Source organism: Lissotriton helveticus, chromosome 5_1, assembly GCF_964261635.1.
Source record: "Lissotriton helveticus chromosome 5_1, aLisHel1.1, whole genome shotgun sequence".
Lineage (NCBI taxonomy): Eukaryota > Metazoa > Chordata > Amphibia > Caudata > Salamandridae > Lissotriton > Lissotriton helveticus.
Window position 1 is genome coordinate 479,155,411 of NC_136065.1, and position 25,696 is coordinate 479,181,106.

Genomic DNA, 25,696 nt, shown 5'->3' on the forward strand with positions numbered 1-25,696 from the left:
TCTTTTTGCTTCTTTCTGCCATTTGTTAAGGGTATCGAACATCGATTGTCGACTACGCTTAACAAAAAGGCGTTCTTGTAAATACGGAATCTTCTTTTCGTCGAAAGACCCAGTTTTCGGCCATTGTAATTCTACATTGTCCTTAGTGTATTTGTTCCACAAGGAGTTAAAAAAAAAGGGGGCCAATACCATGTTTACAATACATATCGTGACTAGGCGTCCCCTCCGGGGGGGTCGGCTGACTCTCGTCTAGCCTCCCTTCGTCACTACGAACACAACCAAAACACAACTTGCTAAGGCACGGCATACTGGATTATCTCGTTTTTGGCTGAAAAGGAATTTTTCCGTTAGTACAAATTCAACAAAATTAAATATCACGTCATCATTGTGCTTTCATTCTCATGGCCATGTCACCATTCATTCTCCCATCCGTCTTTCATTGGAAATCTGACAAAAATATGAACGTAAAACGTAACACGTAAATCTCAACAGTTGCAATCAAAAAGTGGAGCCCGTCGGCTCCCACTTGTGGAGAACTCTTCTGCTACTATTCAAAAGGCTGCAAAGAACACTTCCAACAACAGTCTCGTCCTCAGACTGCCTAAAGATAGTCACACAGGTTTTAAACCACAGACCGGTCTACAGGCCATCCGACAGCATTCATGGTTCACCTCCCGAACTATTCTGGCTGAGCCCGCATTTAAGCGCCGCTCCAGATTTGTCCGGGTGCTACCCAATCTCAACCATCGGCTTTCCCGAGAACAGTCCGGCCGAGCAAGAACCGCAGTTCCCCTAGGCGTGCAATCCTTATCTTTAGTATACCCAGAGCGTCCGCACGTGCAGATCCACACTGCCCCCGTCGGACCCCTGCCCAAATTCTCTTTGTGACAACTAATCACCCAAATGCAAATTCAGAGTTCCTCCGTGACCATAGGCCACCAAATGCTTAATTCCGCTATCCAGATCTGTATATGCAATTCAACATACAATGAGACACAACACTCACCTGGTGCACGCAGGTCTGCCAGAACGTTCTCCACTGTCGACGTTTGTTAGTACCAACGCTGCAGGTTCTCGGGTCACACCCGAAGGACTCCGGCGCGGGGCTACTAGCAGCTGAGGCCCTCCGGACCGGGAGGGCAGAGCAAAACCCCGAATTCTTTATGTATCAGGTCTGCAACCCCCCCAATCGAGAGCACCCCTTTCAACGTCACCTGTGATTACACAGGGACGACCCCAACGCGGAGTCCCGGCGGAGTCGCCAACTGAAGTACCGAAAATTATATTATCACCTCCCAACGATAATCATTACATTACAAATCCCCTTACCATTACCAATAAGCAGTCGGTCGGCAGTGTAGAAGGTTCAAGCGTTTATTACACAAACACAAACTCTGCCAGAGGAGCTCCTTGCGACCTGACCCACGAGGTCCGCCAAGAAGACTGCTGGCACATTGTCAGCACATCACATATATACAGTTGCATTGGCATCATCATTGCCTAACATGGAAAAATACAAATTGGTACAGGCTGGTACAGTAATAGGAAAACCCATATAAGGCACACAAAGGGCTCCTGGTTTCGCTCAGGCAGCAAGGTCAGACGGGTGACTCCCTTCTGTCTTCCCAGAGACGGTCCACCCTGCACCCGTCCCGGAATGTGCTTATCGGCCCTTCTTCAGCTAACTACGACCTTGTCGTTTCTAACGAGCTGAAACAGCAGTTTCTGCAACAGTTGGTTTCTTTCCCAGGAGCAAGGCTTTAGAGCTAAAAGAGAATAGGGCCTGTGCATGCACGACATTAGAGAAGGCCATAATATGGTATTCATATAGCGTAGCGTGGTGTGAGGCTAAGTTAAAGTAAATACCGCAATACTACCTTATGCGTGTCTAAAGTGTGGGTTTTAGGGACACCATGCTAATCCTAACATATCGATTATCAATACTACGTGATCAGGAATTGATTCTGGTACCTCAGTAGAATCTGGCTCAATGATCACCACAACACTGGGACAATTATGGATAGAGACTTGAAGAAGGTAATCCTTAGAACCCAATGATATTAATCCAATTGCTTATCAAGTATTTGAATATTGAGTGCTAGGATAAATGTGTTTGGAGTTTGGGCGTGTATTGTTTATTATTCATGAGAGGATTAATCGGCCTCACCCATCTAAGGCTGGGTTTACCAGACTGACCTTCAGGTTATTATCAATTTCCAAGGGAAAAATCAGGTCATGGTAGTTGACAATATAATTCTAGAGGAAATCGTGAGTAATACCAGAGAAGTACTTTTTTTTGGGGGGGGGGGAGATTATTTTGCTAATGTTTCTAAACCCAGATGTAACAAGAAATGAGCCTTGTAGCGCTACCCAGGCATTTATTTTCTGATGCCTGGCTAGTAAAGACCTATTGATTGCGGTCTATGAAACAATAAAGATCAAGAAAAGACAGACATCTCTTGAGTAATAATAAAAAAAAGAACCTGCCAGTGTGAGATGAACAGGCAGGGAGTGTCTGGTGGTGAGTTAAAGAGGCATGAATTGGAATCAAGACTACACGGTCTTGGTATCCGCGACCTCCAGCGTTGATGCCATCCGCCCCAGCCTTCAGAGCAAAGTTTTGGGCACCAGCACTTTCTCCATTTTTTTATTTTACAAATTAAGCACTGATTGATGTTTTTCTATTGTGTGCGGAGCCATGAGTCATTTGTAAACTTTTTTGCCAACAGCACTATGCATGCTGGTCCCTGGGCCCTGCACGAGAGTCCGGCTTCTGGATGAGAGAGGCGAGGAGACGCGCCCTGGACAGCCTTCCTTCTGACTCTGCCGCTGGCCGGAGCCATGCCGCCATTTCCTGGGTGTGCGAACTCCCCTGGGGCACTCTCACGGTGGCTGCCTCCACCGACCGTAGCCCATGACGCTGGGAGGAGAGGGAGTGCGCCTGCCACATCAGATCTCCCCACCTCTAACACGGTGCACAAGGCCCTTGGCCCCCTGGGCCCGCCACGCAGCCAGGTCTGGGGTGCCGACACTGACCGGGGCGTTACCCGGCATTGAAAATGGGCACAACCAGGAGCCGCAGCCCGCCCTACCATGGGGACGGGGTGGAGAGAAAGCAGCCGTCCGCTGCAGGTAAGGCCCCCTGCACCGAAGGTCCCAGGTGCCCCGGACCAGCTGGAGTGACCCCCCAGACAAGACCACCACACGCCGCAGAACACCTCCACCATGCCAGGCTGCAGTGGCCCGGGCAGCGTCTCCCCAGGCACCACCCTCCCCTTGCTGCCCCCACCCCTGCAAAGTAATGAATCCACCAGAGGAAAGGAATCAGAATGGGGAAAGGTGCCGCCCAGCCCCCAAGAGGAGAAACCACCCTCTCCTTGCTGCCCCCACCCTAACATAGAAATACATCCCACTGGAAAAATGCATTCAAATGCGGGTGAAGAAGCCGGCCGGCCCCCGGGGGAACCTCACTCGTAACTTTTGGACTGGAAGCACGTGTGCACCCCGCCATTATGGGACCGTCCCCTGTTGTAGCTCTTGTCCTTGGTCCACCATCTTGCGAAACAGCAGACATTCTACTGCCCTCCCTTGGTACTGTGACTGCGTCCCCCCTCTGACTCCACTTAATGGAACTCTGCTCTCCTTGTTTTTTGGGTCCTGACCTGAGAAAATCTACTATTTGTGTATATATGTTTATAGAGATAACTCTAACCACTAGTATATGTAGTAGACCTTTATACTCTGTACCATTCCTATGTGACTCTTAGAGTTTATCTATTTGCATCTCTTCCTTTGTGGTTCTGAAAATTCTGGACTCGTGCAATAATTCTGCACTCGAGAATTAAACTTCGTCGTAGCATGACGAATTTAGTATCAAAAGACCGAGAATGACGAGTACACCATGTACAAGCATTTTCAGCATATTCGAGTGACGATTTCACCTCGAAATCGTCATTATCGTTCAGAACCCTCGGCTTCCATTTTATGTATGGCAGCCATTTTGTGAGTTGCCCTTTACATAGGCTTATAATCCAGCTGAATTCGATCCCAAAAGGACACGTACACCTTAATCGACTTTCCTATGACCTGTGCAAGTTGGAACCATTGCCCCAGGCCGAACCTGTTAGGTCAGTTCCTCTCCCAGTGGCCGAACAAGATAGCATCAACGCTCAACAAGCCATAAAACCTTTTCATCGCACACACATCTGCCGTATCTTGCTCACATCTGTCTCTGCTCTTTTAGCTTCACTTGCTTTATGATGGGGAGGTGCCCGTTTTTATTGGGGGTCCAACGATATCTGATGAAATGTTGGGCCTTGCCGGGTAATTTATTGTGGGCTGGACGAAGTGAAATATGGACATGTCATCATGACTCTGCTTTTCCTTTGTAACGAAGAAATGTAAATGATATACTGTAAATTCGAAGAATGTTTGCCTGAAGCTGAATATTTTGTATAAAAAGAGAAGCCTGGTTTGGTGAATTCGAGCAGTCTCCTGAGAATATACTCCCCGTGTGTTGTACTTCTAGGACACTTGTTACCTTGGTTGCAGCCAATAAATCGATCCTTGACTTCACCTAGAAGACTCTGAGTTTCTGTGGTCTGAATCAGGAAGGACTCGAGGTCTCTGGGTGTACCCTGACACCGCTGGGTTGCCGGTTCTGTGCCGGTTCTTAAAAACCAAGTACCTCAGCTGGCGCCCAACGTTTGGGGCGATTCCAGCGGTACCAGCCCAACCAGAGGTTCGTGAGGAGCTTCGTGTGAAAATTCCGGAGGACGGCCAACCACTTCATCGACCCCTGCATGTCGACATGGTCGGAAGGTGTTTGCTGCGAGGTTCCCCGCTTCCCGACGGCTACGAAGGACTGCGGCCCTGGCTATCGCCCTGATTTGGACCCTTGAAGTTTGGTAGAGCGAAACACTAAGACGAGTCTTCTGGTGACGTCATCGATATCTCAGTTAAGTATAAGTGGAGCGTCTCCCAGTCCTTAGTTGGTTTTAGTCTTGGGTATCCTTTGGGATAATTTTTGGTACTTGCAAGCACCAAAACCGAAGGACTCGTGTATTCACGAGAAATATCGTAATCGATAATCCTTTGAAGTTTGGAACTAGACTAGAGAGCGAAGATGCCTGGTCTTAGACTTAGAAATTTGTTTTGTCTTGGCGATAATAATAGGGACTCCCGATTGGAGGACTCATGTCCGGTTCCTCCAGTTGGAACTCCAACTTACGAATTATATGTCAAACACGGAGTAGGCCCCATCACATTCAATGAAGTATGGATCAAATACACCAGAAAAGATGGTGTTTTAAAATGGCCCCAATATGGTAGCTTTGGTACCGAAATCTTGGATAACCTCGAAGTTAAACTTTTCAAAAAGAAAGCCCGGCCGGCGATGCTTGACTCTTTCCGCCTATGGCGTAAAGAGGCCAGACAAACGGAAATTAAATTAGAGATAAAAAAAATAAGAGAGAAAGGGGTATTTCAGTAATGCACGCTGCCATGCAGTTCAAAGACAATAAAGAAGAACAGATGAGTGAGCAGTTGCACAGGCAACGTAAAATGGCTATAGATAAGTGCTATCCAGTTTTGCCGCGTCCCAAGCAGGATGCAGCGAAAAACATTGAAAAAGATCCGTTAATGGCACATTTATTGAGTTCGCCACCCCCCTATGCACAAACCGCCACGGCGCCTCCGCAACCTTTAGTTGCAACACCCATGGTTGATATGCCTCTACCGCACCCACCGCTGTTCTTCAGCTGGCTCCTGCTCCTTCGGTGCAGCCTCCTCAAGGCCCACCGATTACATCTACTTCGCCTATGCTTCCTACGACTTTGCCTAGTACACCTTCTATTTCTCCTAATGTTTCCTCTGCTATTGCCTCGACTTCTGCCTTATCTCACTCCGTTTTTCCACCTGTTCTTCCTTCAGTCTCTTCTTCCGTTCGACAGAGAATGGCCAGCACTGTAACTAATATTCTCTCACCTTTTCTCGGGTCGCCTACTACGACCCCTAACACAGGACGAAGACAGTTGCGAAGCCAACTGCCTGACTATCAAGAAAGAGATTCATTGAATCGTTTAGCTCATAAATGGGTTATGGATAATGTAAAGTATGATGTAGAGTCTGTCATGGAAGTCTTCCGTCAGTGGGAAGCACCGACGCAGAGATATGTTTTTGAGCAAATGTGTGTTTTCCTCTGCGAGGATTTGGAATACAATGATCTAGAATGCAACCCGCAAGAGTTGTGTCGTGTATGGTTTAAGTTTGGAGAGGGCATGATCGTAGGTCCCGATGTCGAGAGAGCAATTGAAATATTGTTATCATATCGGAGTAAGGGGAGCACTTCTGGATCACAATCTGAGCATGGTGCATCTGGTAGGAAAAAGGCGCGACAATACCCCATGAGAGAAGTTCCCCCGCAATGGAGGGAGGGTGACACAACTGTTGACCCACCTATTCCGCCACACTTTCAGCGTGTGTGGGTACATGTCCCATGGAAACGAGCTGAAGTTTTAGCCCTTAAACAGACATTACCTGATCCGCGTAAAAATCCTGCAGGGTATTACAAAGAGTTGTCACAGACTGCTGGGTCATGTATCATGAATTTAGCTGATATCGATATGTTATTTGGAAATGTTGTTCCACAGCCTTTATGGGGTAAGATTCGTCATACAGATCATGATCAGGAATTAGGTGACTCGTGGGCTAATATTGCTGCTGCAGATACCCGACAAGTTGGTGGTGCTAAGCCTGAGCCTTTAGTAGCCGAACTCCCTGGTAAAATAGTTGATTACATGAAAACGATAATGCCTGCACTACGTGTAAATTGGGATAAGTTGTCTGCATGTAAGCAGAAGAAAGATGAAACTGTCTCAGATTTCTTCACCCGGTTTGAAGAGACGTTTGTCGACCACAGTGGTCAAGATATGACCACCAAAGGTGGTCAGAGATTATTCGTCGATAAATTCATGCACAATCTGCTTCCAGAGTTGTGTAAAAAGTTAAAGGATTCAGAGAGTTCTTGGGCAGTTTCTTCTTCAGCACAGATATTAGCTACTGCACAGTACTACGAAAATAGAGACAAAGACGAAAGAGATAGAGCAGAAAAGAAAACTAAAGAGCTGAAAACGAAGGTTTTGTTACAGCAAGCATATCCACCATGTGGTGGTGGTAATCAGAATAATGGTCGTCAGAATAACTATCAGAATAATTTTCAGCAGCCTCAACAGTATCAGAGGAACTCGCAAAAAGTCGAGTACACTCAGCCACGTGTCCCTGTAGGCCCCAACCAATGTTCGTATTGCAAGGAAGAGGGTCATTTCAAGTATAGTTGCCCTATTTTGTTACAACGTGCAAATGGTGTTTCTAGTGTAAGAGGTCGTGGTGTTCAGCAAGCGCCTAGAGGTAGAGGACGCGGAAACGTTCCCCAGAACGCACGTCCCCTTCCACCACAAAATTCTATGAATAGGTTCGATCAGCAGAACAACGCATCTGACAGGACAGCTCAATACTATGTTGATGATTACTATACAGAAGATGAGCATTGGGAAGGTAATGATTGCTAGGACAGCCATAGACAAAGAGAGGGAGTTGTTTCAGTTCCAGTAGATCAGAGTGGACCATACGTTGAGGTGATTACATCAGGTGTGTCAGAACCTTTTCTGTTGGATACTGGTGCTACAAAGAGTTCTATTATGCACTCCAAACTCCCTGGCGCACCTTTGTCTGGCGAAATGAATGTTTCTGTAGGTTTTTCAGGCGCCCCAGTTAGGAACCCGATTTCTGACCCTTTGTCCCTTTCTGTTGGTCCTCGTGAATTAGAAGCACCCCTTATCCTGACGACAGGTTGTGGTGAAAACTTGTTGGGATTGGATCTGTTAAAAAGATTGTATGCAACTTTGTACTGTTCTCCTTCAGGAATACAACTCACTTTAGGTAAGAAAGTGGTTTCTCCAATGTATTTGTCAAGGGACAAACTTCCAGCAGAATTGTCGTTTCTTCCAGATATTCTTTGGGCTGCTGGTCCTAATGATGTCGGTCTTCTAGAAATACCACCATATGTTATAACATTGAAAGCCAATGTTCAAATGCCACGAATTCCCCAATATAGAATTTCTAGTGAGGGCGAGAAAGCTTTGTTAGCGATCGTTTACGAGCTAATTGAAAAAGATGTGATTGAAGAGACAAGAGGCAACGTTTGCAATAGTCCTGTTCTGCCTGTTTTAAAACGAACTGATCCCTCTCAGCCACCAGTGTACAGATTTGTGATTGATCTCAGAGAGGTGAACAAAATAGTTGTGCCACAATTTCCAGTTGTCCCCGACATTACCACATTATTGACTATGATTCCAGCTTCTGCCACTTGGTTCTCGGTGATTGACTTGAAGAATGCTTTCTTCAGCATCCCGATTGCCGAGGAGAGTAGGGATATTTTTTCCTTCAGTTTATGAGGACGCAGCTTCCGCTTCAAACGCGCTTCCCAGGGCTACTGTGAAAGTCCATCAATATATAGTCAAGCTCTAAAAACACAGCTTGATACGATTGTTTTACCTGACAATGCTACTCTTGTACAGTACGTTGATGATTTGCTCATTGCTGCAGATACTGAGGAAATATGTAAGAAAGCCACATTGTCATTGTTGCGACATTTGTGTGATTTGCATCACAAGGTGTCACTTTCAAAATTACAATACTGCCGACAAGAAGTGACCTACTTAGGTCACCTCTTATCGAAGGAGGGAAGGAAACTGACCCCAGAAAGAATACAGGCAATAGCGAAATTGAGTGTACCAAGAACACAGAGAGAAGTGTGTGCTTTCTTGGGCATTACATCGTACTGTAGACAGTGGATTCCAAATTTTTCGTTATTAGCCAAACCTTTGGTGGCATTAACGTGTAAAGATACACCCAATCCCATTCCTTGGTCTGAAGAGTGTCAGAAAAGTTTTTCTGAATTGCGCACAGCATTATGTTCGGCTCCTGTGTTAGGTACCCCCAACTACAGTAAGCCTTTTACATTGTATGTCCATGAGAAGGAAGGTTGTGCATTGTCAGTGCTGACTCAGTTATTTGGGGACAAACAACGTCCATGCGCGTATTTTTCGTCGACTTTGGATCCGGTAGCTAGGGCATTGCCAAGTTGCTTAAGAGCCACAGCGGCAGCAGCTGTTTCTATCCGATAGTCTGCTGGTCTAGTAATGAATAATACACTAGTCGTCATGGTCCCACATGCAGTAGACACGTGGTTAAATAGAACCAAGACACAGCACTTAACTAGTGCTCGACTGTCAGGTTACGAATTAACATTGTTAGCGAGTCATGTGCACATAAAAAGGTGCAGTACTTTAAACCTAGCTACGTTGTTGCCAATTGTAGAGGAATCAGATGCTTCAGAACAGCATGATTGTTTTCTTAGAACAGAGGAAGAGACGAAAGGGAGAGTAGACCTCCACGATACTCCTCTTGCTGAATGTGATGGTACATTATGGGTGGATGGTTCATGCTTCAAGCTCCCGAATGGTGACACGACTGCAGCATATGCTGTCACGACTTTGAATACAATTGCATACAATTGCATACAATTGTTATGTGTCCCACATAATTCAGCTCAAGCAGCAGAATTAATTGCACTTACAAGAGCATGTGTGTTGTCGAAAGGAATGAAAGTGACTGTCTATACCGACAGTCAGTACGCATTTGGTGTGGCTCACAGTTTTGGGCGATTGTGGAGAGAACGTGGGTTCCTGACTTCGCAAGGAGCTAAGATTCAGCATGGTCAGTTGGTGAATGAGCTTCTTGAATCACTGACCTTGCCTCTGCAAGTGGCGGTTGTGAAATGTAGTGCTCACAAGAAGGTGACTGACGATGTTGGTCGTGGAAATGCATTTGCTGACGAAATCGCGAAAGAAACTGCAAGGAATGTGATGAGCCGAATGTATGTTGCAGGCCCTGCAACATGGGTTGGTGATGTTGGAATGTGTGAAGACACGATAGAGAGTGTGAAGTTCATTCAAGCTGAGGCCACAGAGAAAGAGTTGAGCACGTGGAGAGAAAGTACGGGTAAAATGGATGCAAATGGTTGCTGGATTGAATTGTCAGAGCATCAGAGATGGTTGTTACCCGATGCGTATGTGCTTGCAGTGGTTACAATGGCTCATGGAATGGCTCATATCAGCGTGAAAGGGATTTGCGAGTTGTTGGCCCCAGTATGGCAAAATTCAGGGATCCCCAAGTGTGCAGAGAATATGGTCAAGAATTGCATGGTATGTCTGAAACACAATCCTGGTAGGGGAACCCCAACTCCAGCTGGTTATTTTGCACCTCCTACGTATCCGTTCGAGGTTTTGCAGCTAGATTTCATCCACATGGAGAGGTGCAACAATTTAAAATACGTACTCGTTGTTGTTTGTGCCTTCTCAAGATGGGTAGAAGCATATCCCTTAAAAGACAATACTGCCTTGTCCACAGCAAAAGCCCTTGTGAAAGAGTTCTTCCCCAGGTTTGGAATGCCTAGAATGGTCTGGAGTGATAACGGAAGTGAATTTGTGGGTCGAGTGATGAAGAGAGTATGTGAAGATCTAGGTATACAGCAGAAGTTTCACGCTGCAAATCACCCCCAATCAGCTGGATTAGTAGAATGCTACAACGGCACTTTAAAACTTAAACTGGCCAAAATTCAAGCGAGCACAGGTCTTAAATGGCCTGACGCTCTCCCTTTAGCACTCCTGTCCACCAGAATGACTGTGCATTCGCGAGTGAAACTTAGTCCCTACGAAATAGTCTTTGGCCGCCCGGCCAACATATGGGGAGTGCCTAGACCCACTAAGTTCAGTCAGATCGAACACCCTGTTTTGCTTGATTATCTGTACGAATTGACGGCTAAATTGCGTGTTTTGCATCAACATGTTCACGACACCCTGCCTCCGGTCTCTGAGACTCCAGGACATCGGATCGACCCTGGATCCTGGGTGCTGGTCAAGAACTTCCAGAGAACGAAGAACGACCAGCCCAGGTGGACCGGACCGCACCTCGTCCTTCTTTCCACAAGATCAGCGGTCCGAGTGGAGGGGAAGGCCAACTGGATCCACGGGGTCCACTGCAAAATAATTACGTTACCTCTGCCTTATGACCAGTGGGTCCAGAAGGGTGTCGCTGACTCAGAAACTAAAACTGTGCCACGTCACCTACCTTTCAGTGATGCACGTGTAAAAGGAACTGACTCTGAACATAAAAGTGAGAACATTTCGCACGAGGCTGTGCCACCATCCAAGCGATTGAACATTACAGAGCCTGAACTCTTGTTCCAGGATCAAACAGTACCCGGAAGAGAACGTTACAATTTGAGACCGAGACCTATGGACTAATAAATATATTTCTTTTTTCCTTCCAAGTACTACCTTTTTAAGCGCAGCTCTCCCATCTGAGGAAACTTGCATATTTTTGTTTTTCGAACCGCCATCCGGGTTCCGCTGCTAGGGCCGCGATTGCTTAAAGTCTTTGGAGTGCAGCTGACGACGTTAGGTCGACGGTTCTGGTTGGTCCAAGGGAGTTGCCCTAGACTGACAGAAGCATTCTTTAGCAGAATAAACCTGCCATCGCGGGCAGCACTTTAGAGAGGATGGAGTTTCCCGTTGTGGAGAGACCTGCCAAGAAAGCAAATTTTAAAACAAAAATCTGTAATACAATGACAAAGAAAAGCTTCTTGATATTGTGCATCCTAATGTTGTTCAGTGTAATGATATTTTTAATAAGTTATGTTTTATTCTCTTTTCGTGTAACATTTGCACCCACTGTATCACCCATACCTCCTCCTATTGTTTCCTCTCATTCTTTCCACCCTCTTCCTGACCATGAATCCAATAGAAGGTTAGAGTTCATTAATAACTCCTTTGTTCAACTGTTACACCAACACCAACTAGTAATGAACACGACTAACTGTTGGGTGTGTGGCCTTATGCCTCACACAACAGATAAAGGTATCCCTTATCTGGTTCTGCCTTTCAGCCATAATGGTTCTGTGTGGGCATACAGAACAATGTTCATATACGCACGTGAAATCCACCCCCTACGTTCTGTAAAAGATAACCCCAAGAATAGTGCTCTGGTTAGGGGTATAGTCGACATGATTAAGGGAGAAATCTCTTATGAAAATACCCCGGACGATGAGATATTTGCATATGTAAATTGGAACGTGACCGGATATGAAGCTACTCTTAGTGAGAAACAGCAAGCTAAGGGATCGCCCCCAATCTGGATTGTACCCCATCAGGGACACCTGTGTCTGCAAGGTATTGGCAAGAATCCCAGAGCTCAGTTAGGGAAGAGTGTCTGTACTGAAACGTATGTTTTTGGATCTCAGACTTCCCCTGCGTTTTTGGCAGCTAAGGGTACCTATTTCATCTGCCATGATAGAGCCTATACATGGTTGCCCCCTGACTTTTCGGGCTCATGTTTTGTTTCGTTCCTGCTGCCTCCCACCTACACAGCAGCGGCAGATTACCACAAGACAAGGATAGTTAGAGGTGTCTTGAGTAAAGAAGACACTGCAGGACAAGAATTTGGGGACTTCGCAAAGGGTTTTCTGCCGTTCTGGGGATCCATGGCTAACAGCAGGAACATAAGGCAATTGACAAGGGTAGTTGAGTCCACCGTGATAGAAACTGCTGGTGCCCTTAGTAACCTGACTGCTGAGCTCCAGTCGGATCGTCTTATGACCCTTCAGAACAGGGTCGCATTAGATGTCATACTTGCAGACCGAGGTGGGGTATGCAGATTGATCCAATCGAGTTGCTGTGTTTTCATCCCTGATAACGCTCCAACAGTGTACCAGGCCATCTCCAAACTACATAAGATTTCCGAATCTATTCATGTGGATAAAGGAGATTGGTTGTTAATGGGATGGTTCTGGGAACTGGTATCCGCCTGGGGATGGAAAATTCTGATGGTCATTGGGATGGTCTTAGCCATTCTTTTCCTGTTCTGTCTGTGCTTACAGTGTGCTCCTGCAATATGTGGCCTCTGCGTTACATCATGTGTAAGGAAGCCTGTATCAAGAGATGAACTAAGTACTAGAATGATGTTACAGCAACATCTCAATGACTTTAGGAATATAGATCTGGACTCAGATTAACATGAGGATAGATTAATTGCCTATGTAAGGGCAAAAGGAGGGTTTGTGGTTCTGAAAATTCTGGACTCGTGCAATAATTCTGCACTCGAGAATTAAACTTCGTCTTAGCATGACGAATTTAGTATCAAAAGACCGAGAATGACGAGTACACCATGTACAAGCATTTTCAGCATATTCGAGTGACGATTTCACCTCGAAATCGTCATTATCGTTCAGAACCCTCGGCTTCCATTTTATGTATGGCAGCCATTTTGTGAGTTGCCCTTTACATAGGCTTATAATCCAGCTGAATTCGATCCCAAAAGGACACGTACACCTTAATCGACTTTCCTATGACCTGTGCAAGTTGGAACCATTGCCCCAGGCCGAACCTGTTAGGTCAGTTCCTCTCCCAGTGGCCGAACAAGATAGCATCAACGCTCAACAAGCCATAAAACCTTTTCATCGCACACACACCTGCCGTATCTTGCTCACATCTGTCTCTGTTCTTTTAGCTTCACTTGCTTTATGATGGGGAGGTGCCCGTTTTTATTGGGGGTCCAACGATATCTGATGAAATGTTGGGCCTTGCCGGGTAATTTATTGTGGGCTGGACGAAGTGAAATATGGACATGTCATCATGACTCTGCTTTTCCTTTGTAACGAAGAAATGTAAATGATATACTGTAAATTCGAAGAATGTTTGCCTGAAGCTGAATATTTTGTATAAAAAGAGAAGCCTGGTTTCGTGAATTCGAGCAGTCTCCTGAGAATATACTCCCCGTGTGTTGTACTTCTAGGACACTTGTTACCTTGGTTGCAGCCAATAAATCGATCCTTGACTTCACCTAGAAGACTCTGAGTTTCTGTGGTCTGAATCAGGAAGGACTCGAGGTCTCTGGGTGTACCCTGACACCGCTGGGTTGCCGGTTCTGTGCCGGTTCTTAAAAACCCAGTACATCACCTTGAGTGACTTTTCAACTTGCACATTTGCCATTTTTTTCAGTTTCTATCTCTTCCTTGTGTGACTTTACAACTTGTACATTTGCAATATTTTCCGTTTGTATCTTCTATGTAACTCATGTAATCCTAAATCCTTATGTATCGCAACTGGATCTTATGTAAAGTGCTCTGACACCTTCGGGTAATGTTCACGCTATATAAAATCGCATTAAATAAAAAAAATCTCAAAAGTGAAACTACAAATCCGAGAATTCAACAGGGCTTTGGCCAAGAAGCTAAGCTTGGATTGGTCCGTATCACACGTGACGTATGCTGAATCGACACTATACAGCTTTTCAGCTTTCAAGACGTCACTCCAGGATGCGTGCTACTACAGTGCTCGAATTCCTTTTGCTTTAGTTCGATGTAGTAAAAATATGATGATTATAATTGGTGCAAATTAGAAAACTGCAGAAAAAGTTGTTCGAGGGCTATAAATATTCGATTAAATTGGATATCCCGCAAATGTAGGTTTGAAGCAACTGCTCTAGAAGGGCAGCAGGGCACAGGGCACGAAGCCCGGGTGTGTGTGTGCACACAGCATGGGTTGAAGCTTCAGCCCTCACCAGCCAGCCCTTTGTGACAGCGGGACAGTGACTGACAGGAAGTGATGAGCACAACCGCCGAACAACAAATGAATCCCTCAAGAGTGCAAAAAGAGGGGGCGGGGCGAGCCAGGCGCTTTGCCAACCGGGGAGAGCGGAATGTGCCTTTGCACGAGATGCCATCGTTTCTGTCTCCGCTTCAAGCGAATTTTTCTTTCAGATGCTCGAAAAGCCACAAACGTGCCTGTTTTCGTTTTTTTTTAAACACCTTTGCACTCTTACACATTATAGAGTTATGCACTGCTGCTAGTGCTAACGGACACATTGTTTTACTGCAACAGGGACATTGTGTCACTGAAACACTGTTCGCAAAGTAGTTGAAACATTCTTTCAAGTGTGCATAGTTTACACTGTTTCTCAATATTCCAGAGGTAAGGACAAAAGTCTGACGATGTATTTTATCTCTGACTTCCGGCGACTTGTCCTGGGGCAGCCAGCCCCCTCGAAAATGGAGCTTCACATCTACGTGCATAAGCAGGGGCTCAAGTCTGGGTCAGTTCAGGTGTTGGGGCTTTTGTTTATGTGCTTCTCCCCGCATCCCATCCTCTTTCACTGAGGACAATATGTCTGGGGACACAAACTGAGAATAAATAATGAAAGATGTGAAATGAAGCGAGGACTGTGTACACTGAATGGTGCAAACATTGAAAGGGGGAGGGGTTCGGCATGCGTACTTTTAAGAGTCAGAATCAGAGTGCTGGGTACTCATAGGAACAACAAAATGTCAGCAAGTGTTTTGTTACTTTTCCCGGTACTAACTATTGGCATTTATCACGCTTGAAAGGAGTGCTGGATGTCTTGCGGTGAAGTGCTGCCCCCCGCACACAGAGCGCGCAATGGTAGAGTCCATTTATAGGGTGCCCGTGGTGCTCCGGAGCCGCAGTGCTGTGGATGGCTGCGGGTCTGGGTGCTGGAGCTCCCCATTGCTTACCGCGGCGTGCCGGGGCTCCCCACTGCTGCGCCGACTGGAGCGCCTTCACTGGGGGGGCCGGGGCTCCCTCTTCCTTCTTTGAGGGCGGGACCTCCAAACTGCTGTGACCGCCCGAGGCCCTTCTCCCCGCCGCGTCTGCTGGATTCCCCAGTTGCTGTGCCCCGAGGAGCCCTCTTCTTCCCCGGGGGGAGCCGCCGGGCCGCGCCGGGGGCGGGGAGCGGGCAGCATGAGGCGTTCCGGCACCCCGTGGCCGCGCTCCTGAGGATGGAGGACAACCAGCAGCTGGTGCTGCGCATCGATGGGGCGGTGCAGCCCTGCGGCCGGGAGGGGAGCAGCCTGCGGTGCGAGCTGAGCGGCCCCGAGCCCCCGGACATGGAAAACAACCAGCACAACAGCCAAGGTGAGCGGACGGGGCAGTGCGGAGCCAGGGCGGGTGCGGGGCAGTGGGAGGCTGGGGGGCGGTAGGTCCAGGGGTGCTGCGGAGCATCTGCACTGGGCATTGGACTGGGGGCGGAGGTCCGTGCAGACCCGGGGTTGCGGAGGATGCTCCACGGGGCATTCAATCTGAGGATGCCACTGTCGGTGCTAAGGGGGCGGGGACGTTAAAGGTGGGTATACACCTGGGGGACATCTAACCCAAACCTAGGGACACCTCTGAGCACACGCGGGGTGTATGAAGGGGCACCACATGGCATCACAGCGGGCAGCTAGCTAGTGCTGCCTATTGCCACATTTGTGCTGGGCTCAGTGACGAGCTTAGCGCCTCGAGATCTCAATGATGTCATGGTAGTGTCAGGTGCTACAGTGCTGTGGACATGTGGTGTTTGCTGCGGGTGACCGGCTTCCCCCACTAAGTTTCACCCTCGCCGCGCAGCACATGCCGCCCGTGAGCCGGAGGCGCCGCTCCACCGAGCTCTGTGGTGACGCCGGTTAGTGCACTGGGGCTGACGTGATTAAAAGCCTCCTCGTTAAGCCTTCGTGGTGTTCTTGTGTATCCAGTTATTGTTACACGCTCTGCAGACCTCAGGCATGTCGGAGGCTAAGCAGCTCTTGGTACCGGTGCACAGAGCACGTTTACTACCCGGCTATGGACAGGGCACACGCGTGTGTTTGTATGATGTGTACAGAGGACCGTTAAAAAACAGGAGCAGAGAGTGGACAGCGCATGCACACTAGGCAGGTGCAGGACATAGACAGGGTATGTGGCAAGGCAACGTATAGTTGATATGAAATACAGATGTACATGCCTGGTTATGGACATGGATCGCACATGTATACAGGTCAGCTGGACAGAGACACACTGCGCAAAGTGGTTAGGTGGAACACGGACAGCATGTGTACACTTATCCTCCCCTGGGCATGGCGCGAATTTGGATGGTAACTGCAAACACAACAATGATGGACAGCATGTGGATCAATGTCACACATTCACCCCAGTCCAAAGATCCAGATCCTTGTACTGGGGTGAATGTATGACATTGTTCTACATTCTGTCCATCAACTGTGTTTTTTGCAATTTTCACCCCGAGTGGGCTGGGTATGCTCAGACGTGAGTCCCAGGCTCTCCACACCACTGGAGTCAAGCTATCCAGGCTGATAGCCAGAAACCGGTCCTTGGATGCTTGATTCCCGGTCCTTGGATGCTTGATTCCGGTCTGGGAAAGACATGGCTTGGTAGTTCGGACTGGACTGTTCCCATGAGGCACAGGGTCAGAGCTGATTTGCATATAGCCAGTGTCTAACCCAGGGTGGTGTGGAGTGCAAAAAAACGATGGATTTAGGCCCAGATCCTTGTACTGGGGTGAATGTATGACATTGTTCTACATTCTGTCCATCAACTGTGTTTTTTGCGAATTTGGATAGCACATGCATACATGTAGCGGACCTAGGACATGGATTAGCACCAGTGTACGCAACAGTGACAGGGCATGTATCTTCATGCAGACAGGAGAGGCCATGTAGAAAACATGGATAGCGCAAGACAGGGGCAGCAAACATGCACCCAATAAAAGGCAGAGCATAGCCAATGCATGTACATAGAATAGGCTATGGACATACCCCGGGCCGTATCTACACAGGGCAAGGCAGGGACAGTGTCTGCACACAGAACAGACTCTGGAAGGAACAGGACATGGCAGCACATGAACACCTGATCAGGGGTGGACAGCATGTGTACACTGGACAGGGAGAGTAAAAGACAGCACATGTACAAAGGACAGGAAACCGAAAGAGACCACACAGGGTACTGCACATGAGCTAGTTTAGAGGAACTAGATCTGAAGAGACCAAGGGATGCATGGAAACCACGGGCAGAGCAGGTGAGCGAGAACACGCACACAGGGGAGGAACAGGGCACAGGCACATGCGAGTGGTTGACTTGCATGCACAGAAGGCAGGTTATTGACCGGCCCTTGGCACGCAGAAGGGTAATGTAATGAGCAGGGCAGGTGCCCCGGACATGAAGAGTAGACGTTCCAATGGCATGTACCCCCACGGGAAATGGTAAGGGCACCAGTGGCTGGAGATGCATAGAACGAATGCCCAGGGCACGACATTCGCAGGTCACGTGTACTGGCTCTGTTTTTGCTTGGAATGCATGTTATTGCCGGCCAGTTCACATGTACATTGTAGTGCATGTACATTGTAGTGCAGTGGGTATTGCACGGAAAAGCGCTAAACGTGCAGCGCTGCCGAACCGGCGAGCTGCAAGAGTCGCCGGGTTTGTGACTGGGCCCGGTGCACTAGGTGTCCCCCTGCCTTGAACGACGCGGTGACAGTTGTCGCACTCCACAGAATGCGCCGCTCCGACCTCGCACGGGTTAACGGGGGCAAGCCGTTCAGCCTGAAATGCGTTATTTGAGAACACGAATTGCAGACTGGCAGACGGCTCCCCCTCTTCTCCAGGAGTGATTGCACGCGCTGCTCGCAGAGCACTGGCGCTGCATTTTCTCTGCCTCCTAGACAGCACGCATTGGTCACTGTCACAGTCAGCCTGAATGGTGATCACAATTCGATTTCCAAACCACCAGGCCCTCTTTCGGCCTTGGTGGGGCTAAACCTTGCATTCGCGTGCCCAATTAAGTACGTTTATCTTATTAACTTGGAGGTTGTTTTCAGAAAACATTGCGAGTTTTATGGTGTAATAACAGTCCGTTTTCGACTTGAATGTAGTGGGACCAGCAGCCAGTGGCCCCAGCTGCACCACAAAGGCCTGAAAGGCAGCCCTGTATTTGTGATGAACGCGGCCATGTCATAATTGTGATTAATGAGCGCTTTGTCTGCTCTCCAAGGCGCAGGGAGCTGGGGGCTGCTTCGGGTGGCAGGTGGCATGGCATGTCCCCTTCTGGCTCCCTCGCTGCAATGGACACCTCTCGTAGCATTGCAGCATACATATTATAGTGCAGCTTCAAAATATTACATTTTGGTTTGCTTTATACGCACCGCCTCCTCATAGGGGATTAATGGCACTGTTATAAGGAGTTAGAAAAAATTTGTTCGTGAATACTTTTTGACAGATTGCCCCTTGCCAAGTTTGTCTGTGCTCTGGAGGTCGGATTAACTCACTATATATGTTTTCTGAAAACAGAATTTGTGTATGTTAGATGACCACTAGAGAAGTATTCTTCGTCCATGAAGTTCTCATGAATGCCTGGTTTGAATATGGTAAATTTTGGGGTGATGATTTACAAAACTTAACACTATGACCTCATGCAGCTGGGCTTTCAGCGGATCTGCTATTTCTCACATCTGCTTTGGAGGCTTGGGTGTTTTTCAGAAGTAAATGATTTTGTATATGTGTTTATTTTTGGACCTGTTCTAGTTTCGCCTTGGGTGCCTCTGATGTCCAGTTTTTAGTGTTTGTTCTATTGTGTACACAGCCTGGAGACGAAGGCCTCACGCCTCATTGTCTGTAACCTAAGTGACCATTGATTGCACCATGGCATCTTACAGGACTCTGTTGACTAACACCCAGGGCCCTGATTGGTCCCTGGCTTTACTCACTGTGAGCAGAGATCCACTTAGGCCTCCATGAGGCAGCTGGTCAGAAGGAGGCTGCCACATATTTTATGTTGTCTCAAACACAACCAGAGTGTTGCCAAGCGAAAGCAAACATTTGCTCCAACGTCAGCCTATAAAGTTAGCGCTGAACTTATATTACCATCTATGTCATGTCAGGGAAAATAAACGTGGGCCAATATCACATGTTACTTTGAGCAAGGGTGCCAATAAACGCACATTCACACATTTATTACCACATGGCAGCAAACGGGACATAAGAAAAACTGTTTGCTGCTTCACTGAATTCCATGTTACAATGACTTTATATACGGAAGCAACTTCGCCAGCGCTCTTCAGCGACATTTCACCAGACTGCACTGTAATCCCGGGCAATCCTCTTTTGGAAAAATGTTTTCTTTTAAACAAATGCATATTTAAAATGGCATTACCAAATCCAATAGGTCTTGCCTTGTTGACCTATTGACTTTGTCAAAACCTTTTTTCTTTTTGCCTATGCTATACAGTATCGGCAAAAAGGAAAAACAGAAAAAAGGCATAATGATGTGGCCACGTCATGTTGTAGGCACATAGATTAATGATGACGTATGCACGTGCATGCAGGTGCCACTTAGACCTGTAAAAAATCAAAAAATAAATGTATTTGTGCCAAATCGCTTTTTATAAATTGGAGTGACAAATTCTTACTGCCAAGCCCTCCAAAAATGAAACGAATGACCACGAGGGATGGTGGAGCTTGTGGGCGAGCAGGAAGGGAAGAAGCAATGGGAAGTGGGCAGAGGGCGAGGGAGAAACAGAGGTGCACAAAAGTGCTTTATGCAATGCAGAGCAGCCCGGCAGCGAATGGCAGCTGCCAGGCCCTGCCAGACCAATTACAACTACTACAAGGGTAGTGGAGCAAAAAAAGGGCTGGTTGGGAGGAGCAGGTGAAGCAATGGGCGGGGGCTAGTATGTGGCAGGGGAATTATCGCAGCAGGAGAGCGAGCAAGGAAACGTGCAAACAAATAGTTCCCTAAATGTGAGCAGTAGAAGGATACAAGTCAGCCAATCAAAAGGATGGTAAGGAGACTATGCTCCATTGGAGAGGACAACACAAAAAGTGAAAGGCCAGCCAACAAGTAGGAAACAGGCTAGTGAGTGACAATAAAGCTAATACATGTAAGCAATGGGTGGGCTCTAAGCCCACTGTAGGTTTTTGATATGGTCAACAGGCTGCTGCCTACAGACTGACAAAATCTGTCTGGTAGGTGAGACCTAAAACACCATGGCATAAACTATCTATGCAGATTTGCATTGAAAACGGTACTTTTTATTACTATTTTTGAAGAAGAGGCATTTTGATCCCCTCGAGGCTTCATTTCTCATGAGTCGTGATCCCTCCCCACACTCCACAATGATAATACATAGCATACCGTGCCGAGTGTAATATACTATCTATTAATTTCCATTTACTGGTTTTATGTGCTATGTTATTCATTTTACATGCATTTATAGTGGAACAAAGTAAACATATACAGTGGGGACAGTAGAGACTATAACGAGCGTTCACGTGTTCAGCCCATTTTTTGTACAAGTCTTAAATCCAGACTAAATGGTCTAGATTGCTTAAGTTACCAACAACTGCATTAAGGGGGTAGTTAGGACCTTGGAAAGTAATCCCACTCCTGCTCATGGTGTTTAGGAATGCCAAATGCAAATGTTTTGTCTGTGGTCCTTGTGATACACTCTCAGTAGAGGGTTCCTCTGTATTCCCCTGACCGTGGGTGACTAGGGACCCCTGGTGCTTTCTTCACCCCCTGCTTGATATCTGTGAAACACACATGTGAACCCTGTTGTCAGAGCTCAGTAGTTGACCAACATAATGCCATTTTTCTATTCTGCTGAGTGCAGCCTTCCAATGCAGGGTATATAAAGCAAAATTAGAAGCCTGCTTTTGTGGTGTAATGAGGGTTGACCTCATTTGCATGGAGAGACACACAGATGAGGGCCTGCATGTGTCTCAGCCACCAGAGTTCTTGTCCATCAATGATTTGTGCATGGTTGCCGATCCCAAGCATACTGTGTGGTGACCTCTACCATTACCTTATTTAATACAACCTTTAATGCTCCAAAGCAAATGTATGCAAAAAGTGTATTAAATCCATATTATCCAAGTTGAAGGAATATATTTCTTTTTAGTAGCATCATAACTATAAAACAAATTTACTTTGAGCTATTTTCGGATATAAGTAATGGTCTGGTGTCTTTATTTAAATATGTATCTTTAGGATTTAGAGTTTGAACTTATAAAATTCAAGTTTAAGGCTGTGCTCACTAAAGGGTGCTCTGAAAGTATTGCTTCTGATTTCATTTTCTCACTCCCAGCTTTACTCGGGACAGACCCTGTTACAGTTGATAATTGATGCTTTTACTTTGCACAGGGTGAATACTAAGTGCCCATTCTCCATTGCATGGAAGGAATCATTCTGTGGCACATTAAAAAAGTCCTCCTTCCTCATAAGTTTTAAAGGGATATATACCCCCCCCTACATTCAGTAGAATGGGGATTTCCAGATTCCCTTACTTTGGGGGAATATGTGCTGCTCGAAATTGACACAAGTTTGGGACTGTTTACCATTTACTCTGTGCATTGTTATATGCATTTTATTTTCCACCAATCACAGGAGCCAACACTTTTGTAAGATCATCCACCGGGCCTGTGTCTTTCTTCACAAAAATCGTCTTGGGTTATTATCTGTGACCTCAGTGTACAATTCAACTGGTTATTTCACAATGTCGTCATTCATTCACTTGTTTCTAGCTTAATGGAGTGGGGTAGTTGAAGTGTATGAATTACAACCTAAAATTGCGCATATTTTTATTTTTATTTTATTGTAACAAATCTGATTACTAGTCAAATGGATTGGCATATTATGTGGCCTGATGTTGGGGATCTGTGGACCCAATATTCAAGATGTGTCTATCCAACACTTGCACCTGGGTTCATCTTTTTAAAAAATAATTTTTGATAAATCATTGGAAGTTCTATTCAACTGACCAATTCAGAGTAAACGCTGACATCTTTCATAATTTGATACTTCAGAAAGGGAGGCAGAAGCTACACCCGTACACGCTTGTGCTTTTTTAAACATAATTTAGCAATATTATATTCGAGTTGGCTCCTTCCTTCCCCGTCCCCCAGAGGCCCATTTAGTATGGAAGGGTTCCAGACAATCATGAACTAAATATTGTCTGACAAAAATATTGTGTCGCAATTTTGGTTTGCAAACCCACTGGAGTTAATAATAGAAGATCTACATCCGAAGAGGCAATCTTTTTGTAAATGATATTTAGGATGCAATATTTATGTCCAACAATTTTTTTGGCTATGTTATTTCGACTCGCAGCCTTCTGGTATATTCAGGTCTATTTATTCTCGCTGTTGTGTTCCTTTTCAAGAATTTTAGACATGTATGTATGTGGTATTGCTATAGCACAATCTTAGCCTAACGGCAGCCAAACAATGTACATTGACAAATGCCACCAATGAGTAATAGAATAGGTAGCTGTGAATGTATAATGTGTATGTAAGTGATTTATCAATATGGATGCAATATTTATGTCCAACAATTTTTTTGGCTATGTTATTTCGACTCGCAGCCTTCTGGTATATTCAGGTCTATTTATTCTCGCTGTTGTGTTCCTTTTCAAGAATTTTAGACATGTATGTATGTGGTATTGCTATAGCACAATCTTAGCCTAACGGCAGCCAAACAATGTACATTGACAAATGCCACCAATGAGTAATAGAATAGGTAGCTGTGAATGTATAATGTGTATGTAAGTGATTTATCAATATGTATACAAACATTTCTTGAGTCTTCTGTAGGCACCTGAGTTTGGAGTTTTTTTCTAGTTGTTGGGATGAAAAAGTCCTCTGCATAATAAGAGACTTATATCCCTGCCCTGAGTGCCGAACTGTACTGTTGTCTGGACCCCTAATGCAGATTTTTTTGAATCATTGGCAAACACAGATCATGTGTGTGCCCCATGATATTGGTCTGTCTCATGGATTGAGGCCTTGTTGGACCAGGAGTGGTGCCCAAAGCGCTACCCTCATAATGGCGGAATGCTACTGCTTTCACCTGAGTTAAGCAGTACGAGTGCTGTGGGGGCACCAACCCATGTAGTGTTCCGTACTATTGAACAGGAACTTTTTACCCTATGTCACTGGAGTGAGTCGGATAGGTCTACTAGCCGTTTTTTAAAATTCCACTGCTGTGTCGCTTAACTCAACTTTGGCCAACATCAGGTAGGTGTGGAGTGCTGCATAACGAGTAGTGACTCTGCACTGGATCTACGTGACCCTGGGTAGGATATGGAACAAAGATGGTTCAATTCTGGGCAGTACTCGTGTGGTTAGTACATGTGATAGGTGCATGTATGCCTGAGAGGAATACATTACATGAGAGATATAGTGCTGTGCAGCAGTCGCGGCTGGCATGAATCGCGGGTGGGGGGAGGGGGGGGGGTCATCGCGCGTGGAGGGGGTAATTTAATACAAATGTAATAAATAAAAAAACTTAGCTTCACCGCCGGTGCCGGACTCCCACTCCCACATCGGACCTCCTGCTCTTTGCTCACAGGAAGCAGAAGCAGGCAGCCTCCCTCTCATCCTCTAAGCGAATCACAACGCTTTGTGCTATGACTGGTTTAGTTGGCCCTGGGGCCGACCAAACTGTCAGCGCCCATAACATTGGTCTAGCTACTCCTCCCCAACCTGCCCACCGACCCAGCCCCCAAACAGGCATACCCTTCTGCTTTCTCGCAGTGAAAGAAGCAGAAACGTAAAATGGTATTCATACCATTTTACGTTTCCACTTCTCGGACTGTGAGAAAGCAGTGGGGCGACACTCCGACGTCCTCGTGGAGGAGCTGCCCCTGCTGTGCAGTTCGCACCCACGGACCGCATGTGCTAGGTGTATATGTGCTTGTGTGAAGCACAATACATGGAAGGCCAAGAGTTTGCAGCACATAGTGAGTGCGTGTGTTTCCTGGTTAATGATAGAAAAGCTTCCTGGCTGATCTATGTGCGCAGACTGAACATGTGTGCTTATTGCATGTGTACATGTGATGGTACAATATATAGAGGCATTAGTGCTGAACAGAAAGTATGCTATGAATGTACACTGAGTGCGCCTGCAATGGTACATGGTGTGGAGGACCCTGGGTTCCATTTTGGGAAGCCCCGGCCTTCCTGGTGAAGACATGAGGAGAAGAGGAAACCCCCAGGCAGATTTTTGTATTGCTGCATTCCTATCAGCTGGCTAGGAACACACAGTGGAGTGAAGGAAGAAATTCCCTTTATATCTCAAGAGACTGTTCTTTGATTCAGTGATACATTACAAGGAAGGGGCCTGGACACATCTCTGGAGGGGAGTTGGGGCTGTTAAGAGAATCATATAGAGTAGGGCTGGGGGGTTTGAGATTAATTAACCTGTTGCTGCACATATCACTGTTGCTCACATCCAGGTGTGAACCCGTCCACTCCCATGAATTGTGTTACGGACAATCCGCTTCAGGTTGTGCTTGCTATGACAGACCTTTGTCATGAAGGGAGATGAAAAGAAGTGCACAGTTAAAAAGAAGCAGCACCCCAACATAAAACCTCAAATATCCAGACCATAAATTACATTTGGTGTCTGGAAAAGGACTCGAAGAAGGGGGAGGTTGTGTCCTCAAAATGTGTTATCTGCCAAGCAGCCAGAATAGCTGTATAAAAAGAGGAAGCTCTGCAAGATGTCTGCCTGTCAGCAGGACTGGGGCAAAGGCCTGCCAGACTCCCTGCTCAGTGAGGGGATATCACCCAGGGACACTGCGACAACCTGCCCTGGAGCACCATGGTATGCCTTTTTTCTAAGACCAATGTGCCCTGCAAGGGAGAGGAGGGCGTTGCAGGAAGCAAGGTCCAGCGGGGAGCCCTGCTCAGAAGAATCCCTTACTGAGGAGAGTGGCTGTGCACTGATTGAGATGTTGCCCATGTGAAGGAAC

General features: G+C 46.6%; 1 protein-coding gene across 6 annotated transcripts in view; it reads left to right on the forward strand.

Annotated features, from left to right (window-relative positions):
* Positions 1-15,403: 15,403 nt before the first annotated feature.
* KAZN (kazrin, periplakin interacting protein) overlaps positions 15,404-25,696 on the forward strand; it is a 970,648-nt gene continuing 960,355 nt past the window's right edge. For 3 of the 6 annotated variants that reach the window (XM_078642788.1, XM_078642780.1, XM_078642782.1), the window contains exon 1: positions 15,609-16,049. In XM_078642788.1, the coding sequence (XP_078498914.1) occupies positions 15,914-16,049 (136 nt within the window). In that variant the 5' untranslated portion in view covers positions 15,609-15,913. Of the gene's footprint in view, positions 16,050-25,696 lie in introns of all 6 variants that reach the window. The other 3 variants (XM_078642779.1, XM_078642789.1, XM_078642785.1) reach the window with 3 other exon arrangements.